General features: G+C 34.5%; 1 protein-coding gene across 1 annotated transcript; it reads right to left on the reverse strand.

Annotated features, from left to right (window-relative positions):
* On the reverse strand, positions 1-6941 carry LOC130815005 (BTB/POZ domain and ankyrin repeat-containing protein NPR1-like). The gene is made up of 4 exons (XM_057681327.1): positions 6111-6941; positions 2336-3083; positions 1122-1313; positions 1-456 (listed from the first exon to the last, which is right to left on the reverse strand). The coding sequence occupies exons 1-4, from the start codon at positions 6687-6689 to the stop codon at positions 191-193; spliced, it is 1785 nt and encodes a 594-aa protein (XP_057537310.1). The 5' UTR covers positions 6690-6941; the 3' UTR covers positions 1-190.
* Positions 6942-10570: the final 3629 nt, after the last annotated feature.

Here is a 10570-nt window from a genome sequence, read left to right on the forward strand (position 1 = left end):
ACTGTGAACTTCATAAAGATGTGTACAATATTTCTACGCCTCACATAATAGCTAAATTGATCAATCAGCCAAAATTATTGTACAGACCAAAAATATTAAAACAGTAACCAATAAGAAATGAAGAAAATAACTATAATACATGTATAGATTATACACATTACACATGGATTCGTGTGATTGAGCTGTCGAGTCACAACCTCTTAAATGGGGTCTTACCATAAGGTTTTCCCAAAGCTGTTGATGATGAAGAAGATAGTGTGGAACGGTCGAACTCTTCTTTGTCCTCAGAAAAAGCCTGGCTTAGAGCATCTCTCAATTCTAGGTATCGTTTTCTTTTCCTTTGTCGTTCCTCTCGTGTATCATTCCCTAAATATGCAAGCTGTGATAAATCGTCAGCGTCCATGATCTTATTAAGGACATCAGAACACCGGGGAAAGAAACGCTTGCCAAGCTCAACTGCAAAAAGCGTTGTCATATTCCAACAGTTAATACACAGTGGTAAATACATGTCTAAATCTGAAACAAGGGACTGATTAATTTGTATGAGGGTACCAACAACCTCATTGATGCACGAAACACAAAACTATGCCATGTACCGCGTTTTGAACCGTTCATACTGAAACTATACGGAAACACGAATTTGAAAAACTAAATTAACGTTTCTCGTTTGCATCAAGATGGATAACATTGTTATGCTTACATTATGCTCTGCTTTTGTGATATAAAATTTTTGCTTTGACTAGTGTTATAAAAATATTTTCTACTTATGATCAATATATTTAGACAACATCATGACCCTAGCTTAGCTTCAAATGATCATATTTTGTTTTCTAGGTTTCCATCGACTTGATTTTTCTTGCTTTTTTACCCTTGTCCCTTAAAGAAGTTTATCCATATGACAAATCTAAATTTATATAATCAAAATGGATGGAGAAGAAGTCATGTAAACGACCACTAAGAGTGATTTATTGATCCATGTAATTGAGCCAAATCTTTTGGGATTAGGGCTTCGACATTGTTGTATTTTTGTTAAGCCGTATTGGATAAACTCTTGAAATGGAGGAGTAAACCTTAATCAATTTATAACTCTGAAAAAAGAGAGAATCTGATGCTTTGCTCACCAGTTCTAGAAAGTGCTTTCATCCTTTGCAAATGCTCTTCTTTCAATATGAAGGGTGCCTCATTCAAGTCCACAGCATTTCTTCGTGCATCAGCAATATTTTTTGACAATGTAAATTCAGAGGTACCATCCACTTGAGCAATATCCATAGCAACTTTCGCTTCCATTGGGAAGAGCAGTCGTGCAAGTGCAACTGATAAAGAAAGAAAATGAATTCCAAGTATTAGATACTGTAATAAAATTGCTATTAAAAGGCATGCCAACAGAAAACATTCAACCCAACCATAGAAACTGCAATAAAAACCAACGAGTTATAAAAAAAAACCTCAGGGAGAAGCAATACAAAAAAATTGATAATCAAAAGGAATGAAATAATTGAAATAAATATCCCAAAGGGGAATAGACCTTACAACCTAAGTGATATCCAGAACAAGAATAATACAAACTTTGGACAATAACAGATTTTGTTCATTACTAGAAAGGAAACCATTTGAAAAAGTTTGATTGCTCAGCCTGAGCCACTGATAGCAAAATCCCAAAAAAGGTCAAAAGATATTAAAATGAACCCGATAAACTTTTAAAAACCATGAGTTATATATTTGGCCCTCTAAGAAGGTTTAAATTACACCTTTTCCAAACAAGTGCTCTTTCCAGAAGTAGCTTTAGGTTTGGCTAAAAACCATATATTGTCATTACTCATAAGCGTTCATAAACTTCGGCAACTGAGCAACACAAGAGAAGACCATCATTATCATTGCTATTAACTGATTGTTACATCTAATTCATGCGAGTGAAATTGTTGGAGGGGGACCAAGAGATGGTGTGTTCAACGAAACGAAATGAAACGAATCGGTAAATAATTAGTAAATCAGCATTTGAAACTCTTTAGACTATGAATACATATGAAATTCCAGCAGGCCTAAGAAAACAAATTGGATGAGGTTAAATAGTGCAGTAGCTGTTTGAAAATATTAAAAGGGTAGAAGAGAGAAATCTTCGAGAAACCCTTCCAAACAGGTATACACCAAGGTTTCTTTTGAGATAACGATGAATTTATTGGTTTAATTTAATAATGAATATTCACAGGCTTGCATTATCCTGATTGAATATAGATAAAGTTCCAATTTACTACCCAAAAACAACCTAGAAATTGATAAAATTAGATTAGGTAATATTACCGAGGGAAATTATCAGTGAATGTAAGCATTACAATACCTCTATTCTCAAGATATAAAAGCTTCATACGTAAATCATCCCCTGCCTTTGCAAGAGAAACTGCGCCTTCTCCTAACAATGGTTCTCTTCTTTCAGCTTGTTCCAATATTTCAATGCACAACCGATCCTTCGGCGAAGCCTTTCCTTGTTCTGTAGGCTCATAGAAGTCCACATGCTTTGTTAGTCTCTTTGCTATCTGCACAGCTTTTTTTCCATCTGGTGTCATATCAGATGGATGAGCACCCTTGGTTAGCAAGGATACAATGATTTTAGGCTCTTTTCTCATGGCTGCAACGTGTAGCACGGTGTAGCCTCTTAGATTTCTGAGATTAACATCTGCCAGTGCAAGATCAAGAAGCTCCGTTGTAGTCTTGGCATCACAATATGCCACAGCATAGTGAAGGGCACATGCACCATCTAGACTAGTATGGCCCTCTTTCAAAAGCATTCTAACTAACTCAACATCATCAGATTCCAAAGCTCTGTGTATTCTCTTCACATGCTTATCAGGAAACTCAACATATGCAGGCTCAGTCAAACCAAGCACCTTGCGCGTGTCAATTATGTATTTCACAATATGTTGTGGCAAAGATTTATCAAGGGTGGTAACATCTAAATTAAGCTTCACAATTATGTCTATACACCTTCCTTGCAAGCTTTCGCATGCATTTCCACACATTTCAGCGACAGATAGCACTACTAGAATGTCATCGGCTGAGACCTTATCAAGAATATCCATTATATGTCTCTGCAAGCACAAAATTTAATCAGGTAAAAGACGAGCCAAGTTAACTGGTGTTAAATTTATAACTAGAAGCAATGTCAGAAACCCAGTTTTCAAGCCAACTTTTAAGCCGCCAATTAGAAGATGTTTAATAAAAGTTAGTTGTTGATGTAGCACAAAATGTGGACCAAAAAGTCGAAAGCCAACAAAGCTACACTAATATTAGCTTTTTAAAATTGGCTCCGGCTTTAAAAAGTCATTTATCAAAACTTTTATGTATTACCCGAAACCACATCAATCGCAAAAGAAAACAAATTTTTGCACTATTATCTTGTCGCCATTAGGATAGGCACAAGTTTTGGTTTCTCCAAATCTGAAGAACAATTTTTCATCCATAACCGTGCACTAACATGCAACAAAAATACACGTGCATAGCACTTGTAGGCTTTCGTGTGCATCATTGAAGTGTTGAGTATGTCGATCCTACAACTTGTATGGCAATTTAGTGGCTAAATCTTCAACCTTTAGTCTTTAAATTTTTGGTTTTATACTGTTGAATTGAGAAGATTTACAAAAAGAATATCAAAGGTCAAATTATTGCGGTTTTCGTTTCTTGACAATAATTGTGGTTCTTGTTGCATAATACTTTTGACATCTACAACTTTAAAAATCAATTGTTAAAAATTTTTGTCGTATCTATAAATTTTATATGCAAACGTGACTTTCTTGGAGGTGGCATGCATGTTTTGGCTTCAAAACACAACTGAGTATGGGTGGTTGAGGTGTTTGGAGAAGAAAAGTAGATTCTTATTGCACCAAGTCCAATCTAATTAGGTAGATATAGGTTATACTCAAAGTGATTGTATATGGTTTATTCGGCTCAATTGGAGTAGTTTTTGCTGTTTTGGCTTGGGTGACTGAGTTGGTTCAAAAACTCAGGTATTATTATTACAATTGGGATTGTTATTACACAACCAACATAATATGGTTAATAGCAATTTTCGTGGTTGCAGCAGATTGTGATTGTTTATCTGCCCAGTGTAGCACTTGCTTATAATTTTGCATATAGAGTTTACATATTTGGCAATGAGCAGGTGGATAGATGCGAGACCGCGTTTGGAATCAAATTTGAGCGAGTGATTATGAGATTGTATGTATGCTTGATAATATATGAATGATGCAGGTCTGATACACTTGTTATGTTTATGCATCCTTAATATATGGTAGTTTGTGTTTGATCAAGATATTGTTCATTATATATTGAAAACAAACTATTAAATAAAAAAAATATAAGATATAAGAAAATTTTACAAAACTACCTACAAAAAGAGCTTCTTGCATAAAACTTGATATGACCGTTAAAATTGCATTGATTGTTAAATTTATTTTTTTCTAATTTTTTTGAAAAGAACCTCTTTGTATATGTATCTTCATCGTCTTTCATCACTAGTGTCTTCTTCATTAGCTTCATCATTATCCTTTATAATTGACATAATCCAAAGTATAATGTGCAAGTCATCTCTCTCCAAGCTCTTATTTCTTCATGAAAAATTTTCCCATAGTGTAAAAATAAGGCCGCATCGCATTGCATCACATCAACCGCATTGTAAAGATTTTCAAAAAAAGCAAACCAACATTTCCCACATGTAAAAACCACATTTTCAGTAGTATCAAAGGATATCTTGTGCGTTGGGCATATATTTAGACGTTACGATAACCGCATTTTTGCACTATGTTCTTCCCATTTATTTTTATTCTAAATCTCTATCCATTTTCTCTCTCCACCACCCGCCAACTTCTTTTCAAAGCTCAAGTATAAATCTCTTACAAGTTGCAACGTAGAATAACTAAATCTAAATCTCAAGTATCCATCAAATTAAAAAGCGCAAAAAAAATAATACCAAATTGGGTTAAAATCGGCCTGTTCAAGAATAACTAAATTTAAATCTCAATCCATCAAATTAACTCAAACTAATTGATATTTTAGTTGGTATGATCTATCGTGCAAGACAAAGATGTTTCATACCGGAAAAGTCAATTGTCGAGGGTATTATTCATCATAATCCACAAGGTAGATATATATGTACTCGTGCCTCAAAAAATCAAGTGAGCCTCAAGAACAAAGAAGTTTTTTGATTCATTCTTCCAATATCCTAATCCCTTTCATAAATTTGTGATACATATTTGTGAATCTGACTAGTGAGTTCTTAATCAAAGAAACAACCTTCAGAAACAAAGGAATGAACTAATAAACACAAGGCCTAATATCTAACCTCAATCATTGATGTGGCCTAACATCCTAACTCCTGCCTAACACATTAGTAGCTCTTTCACAAAAGTGTCATCTTTTCAGGAAAGAGAACTAACAACACCAGTTAGAAGATAATTAGGAGATAAAAGGAGGTAAATAGCTTGCAAGAAACCCTAAAGAAAAAGATAAAACTAAATCAATCTTAAAGGAAGCAAAAAAATGATAGTCCATTATCTTGAAGGCCATGAAGGGGGCTTTAATGAGTAGGATCGATCGTTGTTCTATTGTACTAGGATCGACAACAGGAAAAATAGAAGTGAAAATGTCAAAATTCTTGGCGATTGTTCATGTATATATTGATTTGTAAATTAATTACTACTCACATCAATAGTGAAAACGCCAATATACTAAGCGTACAATTCCACCACTTCAATTATTCCCTCTCTAGTCTCTACACTAAGCAAATTAATGAGACAGGTTTCAGAAAGCACTATAGCAAATTCAAGATGACAGAGGTCCAGAAGTAATAACCAAATCAATATTACTCACTTAGTGATCATACAAAATTACACATGTTGAAGCTCTTAGCACTGCCATATCAAACAAACAAACAAAATTCACTTTCAGAATAAGCTACAACAAGTCCTTCGTTATCATGATTCGCACATACAAACAAAATAAATTACTAAATGAACTAATCACTTCAAGAAAAACTAATATGAGTAACTATAAACGATTCAATAGTAACATCAAACTTATATAAATAGTACTTGTACTAAGGAGTAATAAATTAAGAATACCTGATAGAGACCAACCAGTTCGTCGATTTTGAACTTGTGAGACAAATACAAAACCTCAACAAGAAAATCAACCGTAGGGCGGCAAGCTATATGAGAACAATCATCATCAACACACGTACAAATTTCTTTAGGATTCGGTCTGACTTTACCACTATATAAATACCGTAAAACCGCCACTAACGAATCAAATCCAACCTCGAAATCACCTGCCATATCCTTAAGCTCAAGCTTCATCAATTTCTCTCTTTCCTTATCTTTCTCCTTTTCTCTATCTCTTTTCGAAGCAAACTCAGCTCTAAAAAAGGAGCTTCTAGACGAAAGAATACACCGGTGAACAAAAACTTCGCGATAATCGCCGGAGATGATGATTTTAGCATCGGCGAAAGAATCAGAATCGGAAAAAGTAGGTTGAAATAGACTTTCAAGGTGTTCGGAGAGACGATTAAGAGCAGCGGAGTCTGCAAGAGAGTGATCAGGGGAAGTTGTGGTAGTTGTTGTAGGTATACAGCAGATACTGCTTCCATTGCTAAGGTCGTTGGAATCGGAAAAACCAGTTCGAGAATCCATGGCCATCATCATAGTCAATAATGATGGAATTAAAGATTGGAATCCGCCATTGAAGAGCAATAGAATTTGGAGAGTTAATTGAGAAGAGGAGGAGAGAGAGTGGGAGAAGTCAAAGAGGGTATGAAGGAGGAGAGAGAATTGAGAGACATTTTTGTGGGCGGAGAGGAGAGAGAGAGAGAGAGAAACGCTGTGGCAGAGGGTAGGAGATAGTGAAAGGGTTGACGACTTGACTTGGAATTTTTTGGCAGTGAATCTAATGTAAACTGCAAGATTTTAAATATTATTTTATTTTTTTTATTTTAGATTTTTTTTAAGATGTGAACAATAAAGTTTGTGTTTATTTGGTTGCATCGGATCCTATTATTAGACGGATGCATATAATTATATTAATTAGTCTATTTGTTGTAAATAATTATTTTAAAATTATAAATAATTACTTTAAAATTATAAAAAGTGATTATTTAGAAATTATATGTAGTCATTTAACACTATAAATAATTACTATAAGACAATAAATATATATTAAGACAATCCAATAAAAATAGTCTCATCATAAAACTGTTTCATATGAGAATTTGTGTTTATTTTACTCTTCAATCCGAACTCCTTAGCATGGGTTGGATCGGGTCGACCAAACATATATATTTTGTGGGGTGTCATGCAAACTTGTATAATCAAAAAATTTTGAATGCAAATTTAATCTCGTCTGGATTGATGAATTTAGAGTGTTAAATGTGTTCTTAACGTATTTAATGAATCTTAATCTAATTTTTTAAATTTTATTATTTTAATATATTTAAGATCAAATATAGGTCTAAAATGCATAAAATATTTAAAATAGATCTAAAATTAATCATGGGTTAAAACGTGTGTAAGGTCTAGGGTGAAAGTTAGATTTGGGCTAGTTCAGTCCAAGTCAAGTCCATCTCTACTGTGAATTTGGATTTGAAGACCCTAATATCAGATTTACTCTCTTCGTCCCAAAGTTATTTTTTATTTTCATTGTTTGCACAATTTTTTTTACGTGCAACTAGACACACGTGGAGATTCTTATATTAAAGATATATTATTAAGAAAAACACAAAATAAAAAGTGGATTCATGTGGGTCCTTGTGTTGAAATAAATAAATTTATTGTTGATGGTTGGCTCTTATGTCCTAACTATGCAATCAAGTTTATAATATTTTAATTACTCATGAGTAGGTTATAAATTAAACATATTTTTATTTGGTTTAGGCTGGTTGATTGTAAAAATTAAAAAATTATAAATCCAAGGCTTTAGAAATAACAAATCAACAAGCTAACATGTAAATAAGGTTGATGACTAGCTTAGTGGAAGGTTACATTAGTATATTATTGCCAAAGCTTTTTCCTCCTTATTAAGCTCTTGTCATAAGTATAAACTCAACATCACAATCAAGCATAAATTTGATTAACATTCATAAATACTGACATGATGGCTATAAACTTATTTTTTGGATTCATTTTGAAGTTCCTACATAGTTTTTGGGGTTCTCCTAACAAATGGTAGTATGGACAATGATCTTTCACACAAGCATTATTATGCAAGATTGACTAAGGATGGTTGCCAAGAGAGATATAGGCTCACTTTCTTGGGTTAGCCCTTCCTTTTTGGCCTAAGATATAAAGCTCCAAGTCATAAAGTCTTTAACTATCATCCAAGGGTGACTAATAAACAATAATCACATTAACAAGCTCTAACCATTCCATAATCAAAATAGTTAATGGCCCATTAAGCTCCTAACCTAGGGACAAACTCACTAATAATAAAATATAGCAATAAAGAGCATGAAACTAATTACATGATACCATTAAGCATGGTTAATTAAACAACCACTAAGTAGGATTAACACTAATTAAACAAGCTCAATCAATAATCACCCAATAACAAACTAAGCATGGAAACTTAAACTAAACATGAACATACAATAATATAAATTTAAAATACTACATCAAATAATAAAAGAAATGAGCAAGACAATTAAACAAGGAAATTGAGCAAAGAAAATAAAGCCAATCGTATTGTTACACAGAATTCAGTGAAAATTTTCATTAAGATATCATCATCACCATACCCAGTGTATCCGACCCATAATAAACTATGGTCAGGGATTGGGGAAGGAAGGACGGTGGCAACTTATACCCATAAAGGAGTGCGCGGCCAAAGAGTCCCCTGACTCGAGAAAGAATAAGATAAGTTTCTGCAAATGATGGGACCGAGTGTGGTTGAAGCTAACTCCGCTAGTCTGCATCTTATCACACACAAGTGTGACCCTTAGACATAAGATAAATATAAATAGAATGCATATGGATAAAATAATATAAAGTAAAAAAGCACGTAAAAATGAAAATGAAAATAATAATAATAATAATAATAATAATAATAATAATAATAATAATAATAATAATAATAACAACGAGTAAAAGCCAGAGAACAAGAACACCGACAAGTAAGCGAAGAGAGAATCAGTAGTTTAAAACATGGATAAGGCGCCTCCACCTACCCCTATCTTTGGTCAGGTCCTCAGAGAGGTTTAATTCGTGCAAATCAACTTTTTATTTGCTAATCCCAAGTTCTCCTAGGTCTTCCTTGATCCTCTTACCCTTTACTATGATGCTTTCTATCCTCCTCATAAGGCCGTCGAAAGTCTTTCTTTGCACATGCCCAAACCACCTCAATTTATTTTCGCGCATTTTTGCAGAAATAGGGGCAACCCTAGTTTATCTCTAAACTCTTGGTTCCTAATTCGATCCATCAATGTGTGCCCGCACATCCACCTCAGCATACGCATTTCTGTGACTTCCATCTTATGTTCAAAAATATTCTTCACGGGCCAACATTTTGTCCCGTATAACAAAGAAGTTCTGATTGTCACCTTGTAAAATTTACCTTTTACCTTATTGGGAAACTTCTTATCACATAGCATCGTAGTTGCTGCTTGCCACTTTAGCCAACCCGCATGTATTCGATGATTGACATCTCCGTCAATCTCCCCATCCCTCTGAATGATTGATCCCAAATACCTATACTTCGTTGTACTAGTAACCACTTCTTCACCAATGGACATCTCTGGCTCATGAATCGGCGATGTCCCACTAAAGTCACAACGCAAATATTCAGTCTTGTACGGCTAATAGGCAACCATTTACCTTCTAAAGCTTCCCTCCACTCATCCAATTTATTACTAACTTCCTCTTTAGTTTCCGCTACCAACAAGCTATCGTCAGCAAAAAATATGGACCACGGTACTGTCTTCCAGATGGATTTGGAAATCTCTTTCATTATGATCGCAAAAATGAAAGGACTTAGTGTCGATCCCTGATGTAGTCCTAATTTAACCGGGAAAGGCTCTATTATCCCCACCGGTGTTTGAATGTTAGTCAAAACTCTGTCATACATATCCCGTATAGCCTTAATGTACATAGATAAAATACCTCTAGGCTTTCGGCCATCCCAGATGATACGTCGTGGTATGCTATCATATGCTTTCTCCAAGTCGATGAACGCCATATGCAAATCCTTCTTTCGTTCCCTGTATTTTTCCATCAGTCTCCTCAAAACATGAATAGCCTCAATGGTTGACCTTTTCTGGCATGAAACCGAATTGGTTCTCTCTAATTACAGTTTCTTGTCTGATCTCCTCTCTATCACTCTTTCCCACAATTTCATTGTGTGGATAAGAAGTTTGATTCCTCTATAGTTCCTGCATATTTGCGCATTGTCTTTGTTTTTAAACAGAGGTATTAGTGTGTTGTTCCTTCATTCTTCTGGCATCTTATGCGTCCTCAAGATAACATTAAAAAGGTTAGTCAACCAATGAATGTCCTCTTCTCCTAAACCCCTCCACACTTCAATCAGAATGTTATTCGGC

Source organism: Amaranthus tricolor, chromosome 6 (genome assembly GCF_026212465.1).
Source record: "Amaranthus tricolor cultivar Red isolate AtriRed21 chromosome 6, ASM2621246v1, whole genome shotgun sequence".
In the NCBI taxonomy this organism is placed as follows: Eukaryota; Viridiplantae; Streptophyta; class Magnoliopsida; order Caryophyllales; family Amaranthaceae; genus Amaranthus; species Amaranthus tricolor.